Source organism: Salvelinus namaycush, chromosome 24 (genome assembly GCF_016432855.1).
Source record: "Salvelinus namaycush isolate Seneca chromosome 24, SaNama_1.0, whole genome shotgun sequence".
Lineage (NCBI taxonomy): Eukaryota > Metazoa > Chordata > Actinopteri > Salmoniformes > Salmonidae > Salvelinus > Salvelinus namaycush.
In genome coordinates this window covers 23,112,320-23,134,180 of record NC_052330.1, presented here as the reverse complement: position 1 = coordinate 23,134,180, position 21,861 = coordinate 23,112,320, and the positions used below count along the sequence as shown (strand labels likewise).

General features: G+C 42.3%; 1 protein-coding gene across 1 annotated transcript in view; it reads left to right on the top strand.

Annotated features, from left to right (window-relative positions):
• LOC120019097 (E3 ubiquitin-protein ligase pellino homolog 2-like) overlaps window positions 1-18,713 on the top strand; it is a 28,428-nt gene extending 9,715 nt beyond the window's left edge. Inside the window, exons 2-7 of the mRNA XM_038962351.1 lie at window positions 8,804-8,933; window positions 9,071-9,172; window positions 9,961-10,158; window positions 10,473-10,658; window positions 13,371-13,576; window positions 16,524-18,713. Of these exons, the coding sequence (XP_038818279.1) occupies window positions 8,804-8,933; window positions 9,071-9,172; window positions 9,961-10,158; window positions 10,473-10,658; window positions 13,371-13,576; window positions 16,524-16,923 (1,222 nt within the window). The 3' untranslated portion in view covers window positions 16,924-18,713. The remainder of the gene's footprint in view (window positions 1-8,803; window positions 8,934-9,070; window positions 9,173-9,960; window positions 10,159-10,472; window positions 10,659-13,370; window positions 13,577-16,523) is intronic.
• Window positions 18,714-21,861: the final 3,148 nt, after the last annotated feature.

Genomic DNA, 21,861 nt, shown 5'->3' with positions numbered 1-21,861 from the left:
GAAACTATCATTTCGAAAACAAAACGTTTATTCTTTCAGTGAAATACGGAACCGTTCCGTATTTTATCTCACGGGTGCCATCCATAAGTCTAAATATTCCTGTTACTTTGCACAACCTTCAATGTTATGTCATAATTATGTAAAATTCTGGCAAATTAGTTCGCAACGAGCCAGGCGGCCCAAACTGTTGCATATACACTGACTCTGCGTGCAATGAACGCAAAAGAAGTGACACAATTTCACCTGGTTAATATTGCCTGCTAACCTGGATTTCTTTTAGCTAAATATGCAGGTTTAAAAATATATACTTCTGTATATTGATTTTAAGAAAGGCATTGATGTTTATGGTTAGGTACAGTCGTGCAACGATTGTGCTTTTTTCTCAAATGCGCTTTTGTTAAATCATCCCCCGTTTGGCGAAGTTGGCTGTCTTTGTTAGGAAGAAATAGTCTACACAGTTCGCAACGAGCCAGGCGTCCCAAACTGCGGCATATAGCCTGACTCTGTTGCAAGAGAAGTGACACAATTACCCTAGTTAAAAGAAATTCATGTTAGCAGGCAATATTAACTAAATATGCAGGTTTAAAAATATATACTTGTGTATTGATTTTAACCTGTTTGGCGTGCAAGCCCGACGTCGGTACACTTATGACAACAGCCAGCTCAAAGTGCAGGGCGCGAAATTCAAAATATATATTTTTTAAATATTTAACTTTCACACATTAACAAGTCCAATACAGCATATGAAAGGTACACATCTTGTGAATCAAGCCAACATGTCCGATTTTTAAAATGTTTTACAGGGAAGACAAAATATGTAAATCTATTAGCTAACCACGTTAGCAAAAGACACCACTTTTCTTACTCCATCAGTTTTTTACTCCATCAGTAGCTATCACAAATTCGACCAAATAAAGATATAAATAGCCACTAACCAAGAAACAACTTCATCAGATGACAGTCTGATAACATATTTATTGTATAGCATATGTTTTGTTCGAAAAATGTGCATATTTCAGGTATAAATCATAGTTTACATTTCAGCTACAATCAGAAATTGCACCGAAAGCAGCAATAATATTTACAGACACCAACGTCAAATACCTAATTACTCATCATAAAACATTTCTGAAAAATACATAGTGTACAGCAATTGAAAGACAGGCATCTTGTGATTCCAGACAATATTTCCGATTTATCAAGTGTTTTACAGCGAAAACACAATATAGCGTTATATTAGCGTAGCCACAATAGCCAAAAACACAAGCAATTTCCCAGTAGCAAAAGTAAGCGATCGTAACAAACAGGCAAAAGATATATAATTTTTGACTAATCTTGATTTTCTTCCTCAGATGACAGTCCTATAACATCAGGTTATACATACACTTATGTTTTGTTCAAAAATGTGCATATTTAGAGCTGAAATCAGTGGTTACCCATTATGCTAACGTAGCTACTATTTCCCACAACGTTCGGATATTTTACTGACACTTTTTCTGACACACATATTCTGACCAAATAGCTATTCATAAACATAACTAAAAAATACATGTTGTATAGGAAATGATAGATCCATTAGTTATTAATGAAATCACAGTGTTAGAATTCTAAAAATAACTTCATTACGTTATGCAGCTTCGGTATAGCTTAGAGTAGCCAAAACGTTGGCCGCCCACGACTAGTACACAGTTCGACAGATATATGAAATAGCATCATAAAATGTTTCTTACTTTTGCTGATCTTTCATCAGAATGTTGGACAAGGTGTCCTTTGTCCAGAACAGTCGGTGTTTGGATTTAGAACCTTCATTTTCCCTCTCGATTTAGGAAGCGCACTTGCCAAGTGGCACGGATCTCTCCAACGTAAACAAAGTCAGAGAACGGAACACGGCAAAACTCCCGAAAAAATTTCAATAATCTGATTAAACTATATTGAAAAAACATACTTTACGATGATATGGTCACATGTATCAAATAAAATCTAAGACGGAGATGTTAGTCGTCCATAACGAGAGCAAAACAGAAGGCAAATCCATGTCCTCTTTCGCGCGCTCCAGAAACAGGAAGTGGACGGTCACCTCAAACAAAGAGCTTTAATTCCACCTCAGACCAAGATAAACACGAAATGTTTTCTCTCACCGCCTCTTGACAACCAGGGGAAGGTGTATGAAGTGTATGTAGACTCTTACGTATCATGCCCATGTATAGGCAGGAAGTTGAACAGAGCATCGATTTCTGACATTCCACTTCCTGGTCAGGAAGTGTGCTGCAGAATGACTTCTGTTTCACTCAGAGAAATAATTCAAACGGTTTTAGAAACTAGAGAGTGTTTTCTATCCAATAGTAATAATAATATGCATATTGTACGAGCAAGAATTGAGTATGAGGCCGTTTGAAATGGGCACGATTTAACTGGCTACTCAATACTGCCCCTTGCAGCCATAAGAAGTTAAGAAAGGCATTGGTGTTTATGGTTAGGTACACGTTGGAGCAACGACAGTCCTTTTTCGCGAATGCGCACCGCATCGATTATATGCAACGCAGGACACGCTAGATAAACTAGTAATATCGTCAACCATGTGTAGTCAACTAGTGATTATGATTGATTGATTTGTTTTTTATAAGATAAGTTTAATGCTAGCTAGCAACTTACCTTGGCTTCTTACTGCATTCGCGTAACAGGCAGGCTCCTCGTGGAGTGCAATGTAAGGCAAGTGGTTAGAGCGTTGGACTAGTTAACCGTAAGGTTGCAAGATTGAATCCCCGAGCTGACAAGGTAAAAATCTGTCGTTCTGCCCCTGAACAAGGCAGTTAACCCACCGTTCCTAGGCCACCATTGAAAATAAGAATGTGTTCTCAATAAAGGTGTAAAAAATGGTATAATAAAATGAAAACTTGAAATTGGCCCTAATTAATCGGCCATTCCGATTAATCGGTCAACCTCATTTGAATACATTTGTACTAATTTCTTCCCGAGACCAGCAGACTAAAAATACTATCAGCTTCCGTTCTGTTAGCGCATAAAACCGTGTCGCCAGGCCAAATATATACACTCCTTTCTTGAAACATTAATACAGTCTCTTAACAGCCTTAATATCTATTATAGACATGTTTGCTCAGTGGCAAACCTAATAGGCCTTCAGTGTGTGACAGGTTGGTGATTCTGAAAGGACAGCAACCATAATACCAGCGCACTCATGTAGGAGAGTGCACTTTTTGTAAAACACAAAGGGCCTGTGGTGTAGTGGAGCCTTATACCCACTTTTGTTTTCAATGGACATTGTGTATACTCACTTCTTAATCCCTACTGATGCGTAACAAAGTAGTGTAGTGGAGGTGTACGACTTATCAAGTATGTAGTACAGTAGAGAAGTCATGCCCAACGTAGTTGTCACGATCGTTAGTATAGACGGACGAAGGCGCAGCGAATGTAGAGTTCCACATGCTTTATTAACAGTGAAACTTAACAATAAACGAACAAACCGTGACTACAGAGGTGCAAAGTGCACTAACTCCAAACAATATCCCATAACACACAGGTGGAAAAAATGCTACTTAAGTATGATCCCCAATCATAGACAATGATAGCCAGCTGCCTCTAATTGGGAATCATACTAAAACACCAACAAAGAAAAACAAACAAGAACCCCACATAGAAAATATAAACTAGACTAAATCCCTAGTCACGCCCTGACCTACTCTACCATAGGAAAAAAAGGCTTTCTATGGTCAGGACGTGACAGTAGTCTACACAATCGCAAAGCATGTGAAATATATTCACATGCACGCCGCACACAGCCTAGTTTCAGCAGAATATCATCTACAGGCAGCAAGAAAGTGCAGCGCTCAGCTGGTTTTGGCATGGAGCAACTCACAGAAGAATGACATCGGTAGCAGGTGTGGTCGGAAAGACGTTTAAAATTTAAGATATCTAACAGTAAATGTTAACTAAGGCAACAATGGGTATGTAAACCAGGTATTTAAGAAGTTTAGTCCAAAGTGTTGGTTAGTAGGCTATTTGTGATGTGCAATTGTCATCATGCACTGTTTGCATCAGGGGCGTAGACATGGATGGGCCTGGGTGGACAGAGGCCCATCCACTGGGGAGCCAGGCCCTAACAGGCCCACCAAATCAGATTGATGTGATTTAAGCATTGTTGTGGACTTAGACCATCGAATTTTTGCATAAAAAAAAAATTATCTGGAAAAACTCATATTAAAACATAAGAAAATATAGGATTTTCACACAGGGTGCCTTTCCTTCGCTGGGCGGGCCATTTGGGAACTTTTTTGGCAAAATCTGAGTATACCCACTTCTCCAGCCTGGCAGGTAGGAGCGTTGGGAATGACAAGGTAAAAAATCTGTCATTCTGCCCCTGAGCAAGGCAAAGGCAGCCCCCCGCGCCTCTGATTCAGAGGGGTTGGGTTAAATGCGGAAGACACATTGCAGTTGAATGCATTCAGTTGTACAACTGACTAGGTATCCCCCTTTCCCTACACCACTGCATAGGGCCAATGGAAAGACAGCAGTAACATACAGCATGATGTTAAAGGATAAGCGGTCCATAAGCTCGGACATAATAAGCCAATAGGTGCCAATCATAAGAATACAAAAACACAACCATTGAGCATTTCCCAAACGAAATGTACAACTATTACTTCCCATTACAAAAAAAGTAACCGGTGACCTAAAGTTTAAAGTGGAAGTGACAGCATTTTAACTACTTTGCAGATATGAAACAAACAGACAATCATAGTAAAAAATATACAATTCCCAGTTTATGCTACAAAACCAACTTTATAAGAGGTTTTAAATAGATTGATGCAGAATAGATGGATGCAGTTCAATGCATGATTAATATAATTCACCAATACATTTCTTGGTAGTCCCAAAAATATTGCTATGAGGTTGTAAATCACAGCTGGGCTGGTACATTGTTTGCTGCCTCCATTCAGGTTGCACTTACTCAAAATTCTGGACAAAAACGGATGAATGTAACTAAGGCTGGGAATGTCAATATAATCAAACTAGCAAGGGCAATGATCATAAGTCAGTCATAACGTGGCTAATAGGCTAGGGTATCTATTTATGTAGCAACATAAAAACACAGAGCATAACGTTAGCTAGCTAGCTGCTAGGAGGATGTCATGCCATTGGAGGAGTGGGTTAGTGACTGACTTTTTCCCCTCATATCGTTTTTCGGTAGCTATACACAGCTAGAGATGCAGGTGTCATTTGGTTAGCTAGCAGGAACTTAAATGATTGTTATCCAGTTAGCCAGAGTGAATTTGCAAATGCAAAAGATATGCTATCTACTCTGATTCAGAGCACTCTCATCTGAGTGTGCCAGTGATGCCAACTGGCACACTGGCACACAACTGATGAATTTACGAATGTGCAACACCCACTGAATGTGACCGGTGTAAACGTAGACAAAAAAAAAGTAATAGTGAGTCAGGAATGCTCTAGAAAACATGTTAACAGGCTAACCAGCTCTGCTACGGCGAGTAAAGTAAGGTGTTCTCTCATTTGTGTCTGGAAGTAGCTAGCAAGCTAGCCAACTTTAGCCAGTTGGCATGCATTGGCAGGCAAGTTGCAGAAGAAGTTTCAAAATGTAAGAGGACTCCCGTGGTGTTTACATATTTGCAGAAATTCATTCAGGTGGCTTTTGGTGAATACGTTCTAATGATCTAAAGTTGCGCTGTTGCAACTTCCTGTAAAGAACAGTTCAAAGTGAATGATGGCAGACCCATGTGGCAAATGGCTTGTTTGTATAAAGGCCTACTGTTGCTCTGATTGGCAATAGCGCACCAGTCTGTGTAGACTCCGGTCCTGGACAAGACAGATGTTTTTATTCTGATTTATTTACTGCAGTGTCTATTAATTGTCCAAATGCACGGACGCTTTCCCACTATATATTGTTAAAGAATTTTAACAAACATTCTAAGAATTTGTGAAAATGACCATATCTAAGTGGTTTTAAATCAATCCATGAATGTGCACCCCAATAAATGTCAGACATGCTATTAGGTTATGTACCCAATAGGTCCCTCCAGGTCCTCTGGCACTGGCCTTTTAACTATCCCATAGCCTAGGACCAAGAGGCATGGAGAGGCAGCCTTTAGTTATTATGCCCCCAGGCTCTGGAATTGCCTGCCCGAGAAGCGGAGGGGACTGAATCTGTGGACACATTTTCTTAGCTATGCTTTTCCTTAGTGTGCTTTTTAGTTGTTCAGTTTGTCATAGTTTATTTTTTTTTTAATTATATGATATTATGTTTGCTCTGTAGTAAATATTTCAGCTTTTCTTTTCGTAGTTTTTTCGTTTTTTTCCTGTAAAGCACATTGCGTTGCATTCCATGTTTGAAATGTGCTGTATAAATAAAGATTGATTTGATTATATCCTGCTGCGATGGCATGATTTGCCAGGTCCACCTTAAGGATCACATGCTCTGCAGTCTCTGCCTGTCTATCTCAGTGCAGGGCATGTGAGGTGATGTGATGTCTGTTCTGCAGTGAGTCCCTGTCTGTCTGCTATCTCTCCTTCATTACCTTAGTTACACTGGGCTGAGTGGGCTCTGTGTGCTAGCCTGTGTTTTCTCTTTCTCTCTCACACTTAACGGTTAGGGTCTCACTGGCGTCCCTTCTGGATGGTTAAGCATTGCACCTGTACTACCATTACTGTACCTCAATCTCATCTCATAAAGTTAGCATTTTCTTCTCATTTAACTTCTCAAAGTATTACCATACAAGACTTTGCTGCTGTCGCTTGCCTTTCTCTCAGCAGAGGGAGTGAATATTTCACATTGCGTACAATGTGCTGCCGAGGTGCATATGCGTGAAGCTGTCGGACCAGAACTGGCCAGGTCAAATGTATCACATCGCATCTCGACACTCTCATCTTTTTGGCTGCGGTCCAAACACTTAAAAGACACCCTATCCCTTCAGCCCTCAAATTAAGTGGACACTTCTGATGACGTATCATTACATTTGTCGAGTTTACACTTGCAGGGCAAGGGGCGAGGGAGGAAGGAATGATTTTTAAATTGACCGCCCTTAGCCGGAAATTCGTCACTGGTTCATCCCGTGATGATTGTGTTTTCAGCCACCAGTAGCTTGTGGGTGCTTTATATGCACAACAGTCAATTATGAGTGCATGTCTACTTATATTAAATATGTAATTATTAATATACGCCAACTGTATGATAGCTAGCAAATTAATTAGCTAACTGACGTTAGCCTGCCTAGCTGGAACATCTGAAGAAGGAAAATGTTTTATTTCCACATTTTCCAAACAATAACCTAACAAAAACATATTTACTTTTTCCAAGACGTGTTTGTGCAGTCATGTGCATTTAGTAGCACCATTTCTAACTTATTTACATTCGTTTTTACTTACACTCGTATGTTGACTTCTCCATTCATGTTGTTTTTAAGTTTTCACTGACTTAGCGGATGTACAATCGTCGCAAATTGAATTATGGGGAGTTTCAGGCCCCGGAGTGAACATAATTGTACACTCTCAAAGCCGACTAAAAACGAGGACTGAGGGGCTTACGTTCAAAACTTCCCTTGCTTGGCTAGTCATTTGGACCGCCTTCCAAGATGGCGACGGGGATTCCCCCAAGGGCATAAGGCGAAAGTAAGTGGACGAGGGTGTGTCTTTTTAAGTGTTTGGACCGCAGTCTTTCTGTATCCCTCTTCATGACCTTTGCCCTGCTCTCCTCCTGCCCCCCCTCTCTCCCTCATGTCCACTCCCTTTCGATCTGCCCTCTGTCCCTGTATTTCTCTGCCCTCTCTTCCCGCTCTGTCTCTTTCTGTTCTATTTCTCCTCTTTCTGCCCTCTCCCTGCCCTCTTCCTCCTCTCCCTTCTCCCTCAGCTCTGTCCTAATGTGACACAGGGTAATTGTACAGGTAGCAGTGTGTTCCCTTCAGCTTTCCTCTCCTCAGATCTCATGACAGGGCCTGTGTCTATTCCATGACAGGGCCTGTGTCTATAACACTGGGAAATGGAAAGATATTGGTTTGTCTGGTCTGGGCTAACACTGTTGAAGGGAAAGATCTTGGCTTGTCTGGTCTAACACTGGGAAAGGGAACGATCTTGGCTTTTCTAGTCAGGTCTGGTTTAGAACTTAAATTATTCTAATCGTCCAGGAAGAGCAGCTACAGCTTAGGGATGGAGGGAGAGAGAGCGGGAGAGTTGATTTGGAAGCAGAGTTGATGTCCGCCCACAAAGGGCTTTGTGCCCACTGGGCATTATCCGAATAGTCTTTAATAGGTACAATACCGCTGATTAGCTGAAAGCTAAAACCAGCATGCGGCCCTGTCTGTGAACTCCTAGCATGACAGCGCAGCTCCACTCTGTTGCCCAGGAAGCTAGAGACGAGACACAAAAGAGTTTAGGTTTGAACAATCAGCAGAGATGACAGCACTGTTCCACTTAGGCTAACGCTTACTCATCCGCTCTTTCTCGTTCCATCTCTTGCTTGCTCACACACACACACACACACACACACACACACACACACACACACACACACACACACACACACACACATACACTCTCTGAATACAGTTTAATTGGTATTTCAGTGTAAAGAGGGTTCACACAGTAAGCACACTATTCTAAGCGGCCTGTCAGTGAGTTGGGCTCATGTGGTACTTACCAATGGATGAGCAGGGCCAAATGATCAGTATTGATTTGCGATATCAACTGTCTTCAATGATCACATGAGATGAATGGGATACATGGGGTATTCCCTTTCGCTAATAATGTAGTGTGTTTGTTTTTGTGTTCTCTGTAGGTACAATGGTTCTCTGCCCAGTGGAGACCGGGGGAGGAGGAAGAGCCGCTTCGCTCTGTACCGGAGGACCAAGGCCAACGGAGTCAAACCCAGCACTGTTCACATCCTCAACACACCACATGACAGCAAGGTGTGTGTGTGATAGTCCATAGTGATAGTACCATAGTCTTCCTATGGTGGGAAATTCTGTCCTCATGGTAACCTACAGTAAGAGTGGACAGGGTAAAAGGATTATTGCTGTGTGTCTGTGTCCGTGTGTGATTGCAGGCAGTCCACAGCAGAGGGCAGCACAGCATCTCCTTCACTCTGTCCCGCAACCAGACAGTGGTGGTGGAGTACTGCCATGACAACGACACTGACATGTTCCAGGTAAACACCACAACAAGGGTTTTATTTAGGCTAAATACCAGAATGATGCCAGCTTATCAAGAGAACACTGAGTTATTTGTCTTCCATACCCAGGAAGAACAGAAAGAGGTGTTGCTACCACTTTCCCTTTTTGAATAGACCAAGGACTTGGTTATTATTTATTGCTTCTGCTATGTGTATACCACGTCCTCCAGAGTTTGTGTATTGGATGCTTAATTGACTCGGATGCTGGGTATACTCTGAACCATCAATGGGCTTGGCACGGGTGCTTGAGACACTGAAATACAGAATTAATTAATCAGCCAATCCCACACCAAACCCCTTACTGTACTGAAAGAACCACATTACAAGTTTCAGTTCTGAAAAGATGTCTGTTGGTGGCCAGCTGAGAACAGGGACCCAGATACATTCAAAACATGGAGAGGGGTGTAGAACTATAAATACATGTACTTGAATCTTAAGTGTTTTAACACAGGTGGTTTATTTAATATGAGTAACTACACACAGCTTGAAAATAAATGGTGCTGGATGTTATTGCTATTTTTGTGTGAAAGATAAAGTATTGGTAAGTCATAAGCACAACAGGATCTTTCAAGTCCTGGCCTAATTAACAAGCTAAAGAAAAGCTCAAATCATCAATAAAACCAAAATCATGACTTGACATAAAATATTACTTTTAGCTACTAGTAGAGCATAGGGCCTTAAAATTGCTTTCCAATCAAACCCTGTTCTGAACACAATAAAGATCCCATGTAATGTTTCTCTCCGTCTCACTCGTTTCCCTGCAGATTGGACGCTCCACAGAAAGTCCAATAGACTTTGTTGTGACGGATACTTCAGGAGAGGGGAAGGAGGGCGAGGACCCCTCGGTGGCCCCCAGCACCATCTCCCGCTTCGCCTGCAGGGTGGTGTGTGAACGCAACCCCCCCTACACTGCACGCATCTACGCCGCTGGCTTCGACTCCTCCAAAAACATCTTCCTAGGGGTTAGTGTGTAGCACAGGCTCGGTAGAGAGACCAAATGGAGAGATGTATGGGTACAAACCCACCATCGCTGGACCAGACAGTTGAATGTCAGTTGGATGTCAGTTGAAAATGAGTTGGAGAAGAATCACACTTCGTTATGGCCACATTCAATAGGCACAAACGAGTGTGTTCCTATTGGACAGGTGCCGGCAGTACCTACCTACGTTTTCTCCCTCTGGGTGCCTACTGAATGCAATAGATACAAATAACCAAGCTTCTGTTCTCTCTCGGTTTTCTTCCTTTTCTTCTTCTTCATCATCTCCTCCTCCTTCAGGAGAAAGCCACTAAGTGGAAGAACCCGGACGGCCACATGGATGGTTTGACCACCAACGGGGTGCTGGTGATGCACCCTGAGGGCTTCCCTGAGGACAGCAGACAGGGTCTATGGAGGGAGATCTCTGTATGTGGGGACGTCTATGCCCTCCGAGAGACACGCTCCGGACCCAGCCGAGGAAAACTGGTCAGTACTTAAGCTACAAGAGGCACAACCAGAACTCTGCCCCAAATGGCACCCTATTCCATATATGTGACCCACCGGCTCGATTCGGTCTCATGTAGCAACATTTGAAATTGTGTTTTTTACATTGGATAAAAGTTTAGAGCTACAAAATGGTATATCATACACTACAGTTGAGAAACAATGGGAAAGTAATTCTGCTTTGAAAGTTGATAAACTTGTAACCTCACTTTTGAGAAAATGGCCCTTGAGTATTTTGGTACCTACTGGCGAGCTCTTCTTTGTCTATACCCATTTAGCATCGTTAACACACTCTTAAGCTTTAGCCCCACCCATCTCTGACCATTTTACTCGCCCTAGCAGAGCTGGTTAGGCTGTTTTTATGTTATCCAGAGTGTTGGTGACTGCAACTGTGCTGCTGGCAACAATTTACTTACGCTTTTTTTGCCACCGTTTACTGACACCGGCCATATTCAATGGGTGTTGAGCGTTCGTAAATTCATCAATTATTCTGCACTCTGGCACACTCAGACGAGAGTGCTCTGAAATCTGAGTAGATGGCCAGAACGAATTTACCAGCTACATCTATCGACAATTGTCGCAGTGACATCATAAACATTCTATTGAAATAGTTACTTGCATAGTGGAGTCTTTAGACATGTAGCTAGATAGCTAAACAATGGACCATAATCCCAACTCGTGACGTCACTACCCGACATGAATCTGCAGGTAGCTAACCAACCAGGTTCGACTTTCTGACTAAATTTGAAAGTTGTAATATCTGAAAAGGTAGCTAGCTAGACTCTTTAAAAAAAAATGTAACCTTTAATTAACTAGGCAAGTCAGTTAAGAACAAATTCTTATTTACAATGATGGCCTAGCAAAAGGCAAAAGGCCTCCTGTGTGGACGTGGGCCTGGGATAAAAAAAATAAAAATACAATATAAATATAGGACAAAACACACATCACGACAAGAGAGACAACACTACATAAAGAGAGACCTAAGACGACAACATAGCAAGGCAGCAACACATGGCAACACAGCATGGTAGCCACACAACATAACAACAACATGGTAGCAACACAACATGGTAGCAGCATAAAACATGGTACAAACATTATTGGGCACAGACAATAGCACAAAGGGCAAGAAGGTAGAGACAACAATAGAACTGTCAGTAAGAGTGTCCATGATTGAGTCTTTGAATGAAGAGATTGAGACAATACTGTCCAGTTTGAGTGTTTGTTGCAGCTCGTTCCAGTTGCTAGCTGCAGCGAACTGAAAAGAGGAGCGACCCAGGGATGTGTGTGCTTTGGGGACCTTTAACAGAATGTGACTGGCAGAACGGGTGTTGTATGTGGAGGATGAGGGCTGCAGTAGATATTTCAGATGGGAGTGAGGCCTAAGAGGGTTTTATAAATAAGCATCAACTAGTAGGTCTTGCGACGGGTATACAGAGATGACCAGTTTACAGAGAAGTATAGAGTGCAGTGATGTGTCCTATAAGGAGCATTGGTGGCAAGTCTGATGGCCGAATGGTTTAGAACATCTAGCCACTCGAGAGCACTCTTACCTGCCGATCTATAAATTATGTATTCGTAATCTAGCATAGGTAGAATGGTCATCTGAATCAGAGTTAGTTTGGCAGCTGGGGTGAAAGAGGAGCGATTACGATAGAGGAAACCAAGTCTCGATTTAACTTAATCCTGCAGCTTTGATATGTGCTGAGAGAAGGACAGTGTACTGTCTAGCCATACTCCCAGGTACTTGTATGAGGTGACTACCGCAAGCTCTAAACCCTCAGAGGTAGTAATAACACCTGTGAGAAGAGGGGCATTCTTCTTTACCAAACCACATGACCTTTGTTTTGGATGTGTTCAGAACAAGGTTAAGGATAGAGAAAGCTTGTTGGATGCTAAGAAAGCTTTGTTGTAGAGCATTTAACACAAAATATCTTACCCTTATACATGGATGGACGCTTCTCCCTCTGTCACAGATGCCATGGTTGCCCTTAGTTTGAAGATGTAATCCAGAGACAGGTGTTCTCTTTTCAAATGGCAGAATTTTCTCCATCTCCTTAGCTAACATACTCTAATTTCACTGATTTCATAACTCGGTCCTCCAGAAAGTGTAGAGCAACACTTATGCAGTTCTACTACATGATAGCTGTCCAAAAAGCCGTTTTAGAAAGGATTACCTACACATACTGACAAGCTCATGTTATAGACAGAAGGGTGCTACATGGCAGACCAATCCGAACTCATCTCTTAGCATGTCCAGCCCACTCATTATCTCAGCCAATCATGGCTAGCGGGAAGGTTGCTGCCTTTTTCTGTGGCTAAACCAACTAGGCTCATAATTTAACAATGTTATTAGTCTTTACAGATGGCATACAAGTTTGTTATTAAAGCACATGAAAGTTCACATGTTCCAGAAGGCATTTCTGCCCCAAAAAACGCATTTTGATAAAATAAAAAAAGTTGATGTTCAAATGGTGCTCCTGTGAACTAGTGAAGCGCGACATACGCCCAGTTTCCTGAAACAAGACACATATAGTGGTCTACTAGCCCTATAGGCCCTTGTCAAAAGTAGTGCACTATGTAGGGAATAGACGCCTGTATCTGTGAACGTGTCATTTTCTATGATTCTTATATGTTCTAGTGTGTATTAGTAGTAATCATATGTTCTCCCTGTGTGTGTCTGCTGGCCCTCAGGCGGAGGGAGAAAGCAGTGCCCTTCGTGATGGTTCTCTGGTGGACCTGTGTGGAGCCACTCTGCTGTGGCGTACTGGAGAGGGCCTGCTCCGCGCTCCCACCCTCCGCCACCTGGAGGCACTGCGACAGGAGCTCAACGCTGCCCGGCCACAGTGTCCTGTAGGCCTCAGTACCTTGGCCTTCCCCAGCTTGCCACGCAGCCATAGGTTAGTACAGTGATGTAGTGGAGGCTAAATGGAGTTCAAACACCTTTTTTTTGTCGTGGTGGTTTACCCACCGTTTGTGGGAAAATACATTGAAAGTATAGGGAGTGTTTATTTATTTCAATTTAGGGGGTAGATTCCCCCATATATTTTCTTTTGTATATAGAGTACCAGTAAAAAGTTTGGACACACCTACTCGTTCAAGGGTTTTTCTTTCTTTTTACTATTTTCTACATTGTAGAATAATAGTGAAGACATCAAAACTTTGAAATAACACATATGGAATCATGTAGTAACCAAGAAAGTTTTAAACAAATCAAAATATATTTTAGATTACTCAAAGTAGCCACCCTTTGCCTAGATGACAGCTTTGCACACTCTTGGCATTCTCTCAGCCAGCTTCATGAGGTGGAATCACCTGGAATCCATTTAAATTAATACGTGTGCCTAGTTAAAAGTTAATTTGTGGAATTTCTTTCCTTAATGTGTTTGAGCCAATCAGTTATGTTGTGACAAGATGGTATAGAGAAGATAGCCCTATTTGGTTAAATACCAAGTCCATACCATCATTACTTTAAAACATGAAGGTCAGTCAAATAAAAGCTTCACAGAGTTCAAGTAACAACCACATCAACATCAACTGTTCAGAGGAGACTGCGTGAATCAGGCGTTCAGTCCATCATTTCTTTAAGACATGAAGGTCAGTCAATCTGGAAAATTTCAAGAACTTTGAAAGTTTCTTAGAGTGCAGTCGCAAAAACCATCAAGTGCTATGAGGAAACTGGCTCTCATGAGGACCGCCACAGGAAAGCAAGACCCAGGGCTATCTCTGCTGCAGAGGATAAGTTCATTGGAGTTAACTGCACCTCAGATTTCAGCCCAAATAAATGCTTCACAGAGTTCAAGTAACAGACACATCTCAACATCAACTGTTCAGAGGAGACTGTGTGAATCAGGCCTTCATGGTCCAATTTGCTGCAAAGAAACCACTACTAAAGGACACCAATAATAAGAAGAGACTTGCTTGGGCCAAGAAACACGAGCAATGGACATTAGACCGGTGGAAATCTGTCCTTTGGTCTGATGAGTCCAAATGTGAGATTTTTGGTTCCAACCACCGTTTCTTTGTGAGACGCAGAGTAGGTGAACGGATGATCTCTGCATGTGTGGTTCCCACCGTGAAGCATGGAGGAGGAGGTGTGGGGGTGCTTTGCTGGTGACGCTGTCAGTGATATATTTAGAATTCACTTAACCAGCATGGCTACCGCAGCATTCTGCAGCGATACGCCATCCCATCTTAGTGGGACTGTAATTTGTTTTTCAACAGGACAATGACCCAAAACACACCTCCAGGCTGTGTAAGGCCTATTTGACCAAGAAGGAGGGTAATTGAGTGGTGCATCAGATGATCTGGCCTCCACAATCACCTGACCTCAACCCAATTGAGATGGTCTGCGATGAGTTGGATTGCAGAATGAAGGAAAAGCAGCCAACAAGTGCTCAGCATATATGGGAACTCCTTCAAGACAGTTGGAAAAGCATTCCCCGTGAAGCTGGTTGAGAGAATGCCAAGAGTGTGCAAAGCTGTCATCAAGGCAAGGGTGGCTACTTTGAAGAATCTCAAATATAAAATATATTTTGATTTGTTTAACACTTTTGGTTACCACATGATTCCATATGTTATTTCATAGTTTTGATGTCTTCACTATTATTCTACAATGTAGAAAATAGTAAAAATAAAGAAAAACCCTTGAAGGAGTAAGTGTGTCAACTTTTGACTGGTACTGTAGGTCAGGATATTTAAGCCTCCATATATCCACTAGTTCCAACATATCCATGGTATTTTGTGATTTCCTTAAGTACATGAGGGTAATCATTTGTAGTGTGATTTCCTTTACAGCCCATTAAAGTATTTAAAACTGTATTATAGTCTCCCACCATAATAACAGACGCTTGTATTGCATGTAGGCTTGATAAATACATTTTTAAGAAGCTTCGATCATCATTATTTGGACTGTATAGATTAATGAGCCAAATCTGTTCATGGTCCAATAACATATTTAAAAGAATCCTTCTACCTTTTGGATCTGTTTTGTACAGTTTGCTCAATCGGATCAAAATGATTGTTAATTAATATCATCACCAAGTATAGGGAGTGTTAGTTGATTCACCCTGTACGGTGATCAGAGTTAACCCACCTACTTTTTTTTTTTTACCACTACATTACAACACCAACACACACACACAGTGGTTATAGCCTAGCGGTCAAAGTGTTGGGTCTGTAACCGAAAGGTTTGAATCCCTGAGCCGACAAGGTGAAAAATCTGTGTATGTGCCCTTGAGCAAGGCACTTAACCCTATTTGCGCCATGGTGTCCGTTGATAATGGCAGATACCCCACTCCAAGGGGATATGCAAAAATAATAATTTAAAAAATATATATCTAAGTCACACATGCGTATTAATAAACACTTGTACTTGTGTGAAATAGGACAAATATAAGCACCCACAATTATTATTATTATTACTACACACTGCTACACTAGGAGCTCAACACTTCCTGGCCAGTAGGCCTCAGTAAGCAGACACAGATGGGTAGCTACTAAACAGTGGTACACTAGGAGCTATACCTATTCATAAGTTGCCCTATCTACTGTTACAGTGATATGGGGCAAATTCAACCTTGAGCACGACACAACCCGATTCCAAATCTGTTTTTATCCCATGTAATCTATTTATAGCTATTTTATAATATAACTACTACCAAAAACGAATAAAAATGATGCTTTGAGTTTGAGTTTGAGTTTATTTTTACAGGGACAGTGCACATTAATCAACGTTTCAGTAAAAGTGCCGGTTTTAGCCAGCCGGCTAATTTTCAACCGCAGTCCCTGGGCAGGTTATTTGAGTTTGATGAAAGCTAAAACCAAGTCGTTTTCATTTCCCCCCAGTCTGGAGGAGCGCCAGCCCTGGGTCTACCTCACCTGTGGACATGTGCATGGCCACCATGACTGGGGCCAGCGTCCGGAGCGCCGGGAGGAGGGAGGAGGAGAGGGGGAGGAAGGGATCACAATGGTCCGCCGGGAGTGCCCTCTATGCAGGAGCGTAGGGCCCTACGTGCCCCTGTGGCTGGGGTGTGAGCCCGCCGTGTACGTGGATGCTGGAGCTCCCACATATGCGTTTGTACCCTGCGGCCACGTGTGTTCGGAGAGGACAGCCAAGTACTGGGCGGATACCCCACTGCCTCATGGGACACACGCCTTCCGGCCCACCTGTCCCTTCTGCTCTGCTCCTCTCAGCAGCACCCCACAGGGCTGGACACGCCTCATCTTCCAGGGCCCTATCGACTAGCTCGGGCCCCCAGGAATCGAGACCACAACTACTACGCAAACGTGGAACCAACCACGTCACTAAGCCAAGGGCCCAATCCTAACTTGAGATAATAGTGCGGAACTAATATTTCTTCCATTTACACTGCATCCTTGATGTATGATTTTAGACAACTGCGTGTAACTCAAACATCTTTGTAAATCATGCGTTGATGTCAGTTTAGGATCTGTGTGGAAGTTTAAATTAGACGCATGTTTCTCTCAAGGTAAGATTTTGTCCATAACAGAACCTCACTTCAAAAGCAATAAGAACTCCACTATAGCAAAGCATTACACTCATAGATAAGCTAGTTGTTCCGTTAGTCATCCATGTTTCCAGTTGTCTCTTCAGACATGGCTGAATGTTATCTGCAGCTCAAGGGCTAAACCTGGGGTATGTTGAAGTCACTGGATGTTCATATTTAATGGTTTCCTGAAAATAATGGTTAATGGTTTCCCTCTCAGCCTAATTTTGAACCAATAATGTAATGATGCTTCCAAAGTTTTTGATTGAATATTCCATTTGACAAAATATGAATTTTTCAGAAAACAAAACTTTGTAATATTGCGAAGCGGTTCACCTCGAAATTACCAATAACTTACTCTATAGTAGCAAAGATAAGTGATGTTTGTGAACATTCTGCAGTTTGACCACACCTCAGGTTGGGAACCAATCAGACAGACAAGGTCTTTGTCATGTGACAATATAGCAGAAAGGTCAAAGGGCGTGACCTAAGGTAACCTCATAAGACAACAGTTTTTCAATTAAAATGTAACTATTTTATTAAAAATGGGGATGTTTGGGGTGGGATGGGTTAGGATTTTATTTAGATGTTAAGATACAACTATTTTTTTATCTTGAGTATTGTTTTTAGTTAAATGTGATTTGTCAATGTAAGCGTTTTGTGTATGAATATTATTATTATTATGTGTGTTCGATGAAACTGGGAGAGCTTGTGAGTGTGAGAAAATTGCCAACACTGTGTCACACAACCATAAAAAATTGCCCAGACAATGAATGTAGCCAAATACTCAGGCTATACTAGCTTAGCCTTCCAATGTGCTCGTATTGAATTGTTCTATATTATGCTACTATTTTTTTATCTAAACGTTGTGATATAGCTGGAACATTTCAAATTGCTTCAAGAAGATGAACCCGTTAAATAACATACCTACACTACTTCTCGTTTATCTTGCATGAACACACACACACACATCTTGCACTGTGGATTGCCAAATCTTGCATTTATGCTAAATTGTACACAGTGTTACATGTTAATTATACACGGTACTAAATGCCTCAAGTGAAAAGAAATGCTGGTGAAGTGAGCAGTCCAACAGAAATATGTAATTTAAACATGTTCTTTCCCATATAAGAAATGTACACGCCTACTCAGCTGCTATTCAGGGACAGAGAACATGCAGCAGAACCGACATGATGCTGTTATGTAGAATAGAGATAATCGTGTCAGCTCTATATTACCTTTCTATGATGTATTAACTGTTTCAGGTTTACAGCCGTCAGTCCTCCGCACACTACCATGCTGTATTTGACATACACTATATATACAAAAGTATGTGGACACACCTTGAAATTAGTGGATTTGGGGGCCGCTGAGTGCTGAAGCGCGTAAAAATCGCCTGTCCTCGGTTGGAACATTCAATACCGATTGCCAAACTGCCTCTGGAAGCAATGTCAGCACAAGAACTGTCTTCGTCTGGAGCTTCATGAAATGGGTTTCCATGGCCAAGCAGCCGCACACAAGCCTAAGATCACCATGAGCAATGCCAAGCGTTGGCTGGAGTGGTGTAAAGCTTGCCACCATTGGACTCTGGAGCAGTGGAAACGCGTTCTCTGGAGCATCTGGCAGTCTGATGGACGAATCTGCGTTTGGCGGATGCCAGGAAAACGCTACCTGCCCGAATGCATCGTGCCAACTGTAAAGTTTGGTGGAGGAGGAATAATAGTCTGGGGCTGTTTTTCATGCTTTGGGCTAGGCCCCTTAGTTCCAGTGAAGGGGAATTTGAACGCTACCGCATACAATGACATTCTAGATGAATATGTGCTTCCAACCTTGTTGCAATAGTTTGGGAAGGCCCTTTCCTGTTTCAGCATGAAAAAGAGAGGTCCATACAGAAATGGTTTGTTGAGATAGGTGTGGAAGAACTTGACTGGCCTGCACAGAGCCCTGACCTCAACCCCATCGAACACCTTTGTGATGAATTGGAACACCGACTGCGAGCCTGACCACCGACTGCGAGCCTGATCAGTGCCTGACCTCACTAATGCTCTTGTGGCTGAATGGAATTCCCTGCAGCAATGTTCCAACATCTTGTGGAAAGCCTTCCCAGAAGAGTGGAGGCTGTTATAGCCGCAAAGGAGGGACCAACTCCATATTAATGCCCATGTTTGTTTTTAGGATGAGTTGTTCGATGAGCAGGTGTCCACATACTTTTGGTAGTGTAGTGTGTAATGGGTAATATTACCAATGGGTAAAGAAGCACTTCAGGATGTTACAACCAATCAGGACGTCTTCCGAGTTCAGTTGTTAAAAGAACAATCTTCTCTTCCTCAGTGCCAGTGTTTTCACCAAACCGATTGTCTATTAACTCAGGTTTAGAATACCCAGAGTTTGCCCCCGGGGCAGCACAGGACACTCGGCTACAGTAAGCTAGTAGTAGACAAGATTTTGGATGGTCATTTATTTTATGGCCACATTGAAAGAGTTGCAACGTTAGAGAACATTCCGATAAGAATACATTGTTTAGAAATACATGAATAGTGAGTCATGCCAGTCGGTAAAGTCCATTTCTGTTTGCAACATTCGGTAAAACATTATTACCTTTTTTAATAGGCCCCAGTTACTGCACCTTTCAATATTTCTCAAGTCCTCAGTACAGGGGCAGGTGATCTCAGACCAGGTCTGAGATCAGTCTGATGACTTCCATATCCGGGTCATAATACAGTTACCCAGTCCCTCAGGGGTTGTGGTGGAACTAGTCAGGTTGAAACACAGTACAGGTTGTTAAAAAAAAAAATGTCAGTTACATTTCTGTTACCTACCCCATTAAAATATCCTAAATATCCATTTGCCCCAGTCCACGGGATATTCTGCTATTGAACGTGCCAATTCTTAAATGTAGGCCTATTATAATGATATAGCAGGTGAATGAAATAATGTTTGCCCAGCCTTTTGTCTTATTTTATTGTTTTATATCCTTTTTGTTCTGGGTTATTTTATCCATTTGTTTTTTCTCCTCTGATTTATTCTCCCATTGCGCCCCAGAGTCTGTATAAGTCACTCCTAATGACGGGTCCATGGTCAGATATTGTTTCAGTCCCTCTAATGCTTCATTCTGGAATTGGGGTGAGCATAATCTGATCCTAGATCTGTTAAGAGGAACTTCTACTACATTAAACCATTTTTCTTTCCGTTTATCCCCACCTCGCAGATGACCTTTGACTTGTAAGGTCCTGATAACCTCACAACTATTACTCTGGAGCGACCAAAACTCTAAATGCTTATGAAGTGCTTTGCCTCTTACTTTACTGTAATCCTGGGGTGCACAGACAATCACTGTACACACGTCAATAAACCTGGTTTAAAACTAGACTGTATGTCTGTTTACTGGCTGGAAGAGGATGAGATTAAGGTTTGGGGGGTCATGAATGTCAAAAGGAATAGCTGTTCTCCCCTTAATATCAGAAGCCTCCTCCCTAAGTTTGTTTTACTCATTGTTTTAGCACACTCCGCCAACCCTGATGTCCTTGCTGTGTCTGAATCCTGGCTTAGGAAAGCCACCAAAAATTCTGAGATTTCCATACCCAACTACAACATTTCCCGTCAAGATAGAACTGCCAAAGGGGGAGGAGTTAGCCTGCAAAGTTCTGTCATACTTTCAAGGTCTATGCCCAAACAGTTCGAACTTCTAATTTTAAAAATTAATCTCTCCAGAAATAAGTCTCTCACTGTTGCCGCCTGTTATCGACCCCCCCCCCCTCCGCTCCCAGCTGTGCCCTGGACACCATATGTGAATTGATCGCCCCCATCTAGCTTCAGAGTTTGTTCTGTTAGGTGACCTAAACTGGGATATGCTTAACACCCCAGCAGTTCTACAATCTAAGCTAGATGCCCTCAATCTCACACAAGTCATCAAGGAACCCACCAGGTACAAACCTAAATCTGTAAACATGGGCACCCTCATAGACATTATCCTGACCAACTTGCCCTTCATATACACCTCTGCTGTTTTCAATCAGGATCTCAGCGATCACTGCCTCATTGCCTGTATCCGCTATGGGTCCGCGGTCAAACAACCACCCCTCATCACTGTCAAACGCTCCCTAGAACACTTCTGCGAGCACGCCTTTCTAATCGACCTGGCCTGAGTATCCTGGAAGGATATTGACCTCATCCCGTCAGTCGAGGATGCCTGGTCGTTCTTTAAAAGGAATTTCCTCACCATCTTAGATAAGCATGCCCCTTTCAAAAAATGCAGAACTAAGAACAGATATAGCCCTTGGTTCACTCCAGACTTGACTGCCCTTGACCAGCACAAAAACATCCTGTGGCGGACTGCAATAGCATTGAATAGTCCCCGCGATATGCAACTGTTCAGGGAAGTCAGGAACCAATAAACGCAGTCAGACAGGAAAGCAAAGGATAGCTTTTTCAAGCAGAAATTTGCATCTTGTAGCTCTAACTCCAAAAACTTTTGGGACACTGTAAAGTCCATGGAGAACAAGAGCACCTCCTCCCAGCTGCCCACTGCACTGAGGCTAGGTAACACGGTCACCACCGATAAATCCATGATAATCGAAAATTTCAATAAGCATTTCTCTATGGCTGGCCATGCCTTCCTACTGGCTACTCCAACCCCGGGTAACAGCTCCGCCCCCCCCTCCCGCAGCTACTCGCCC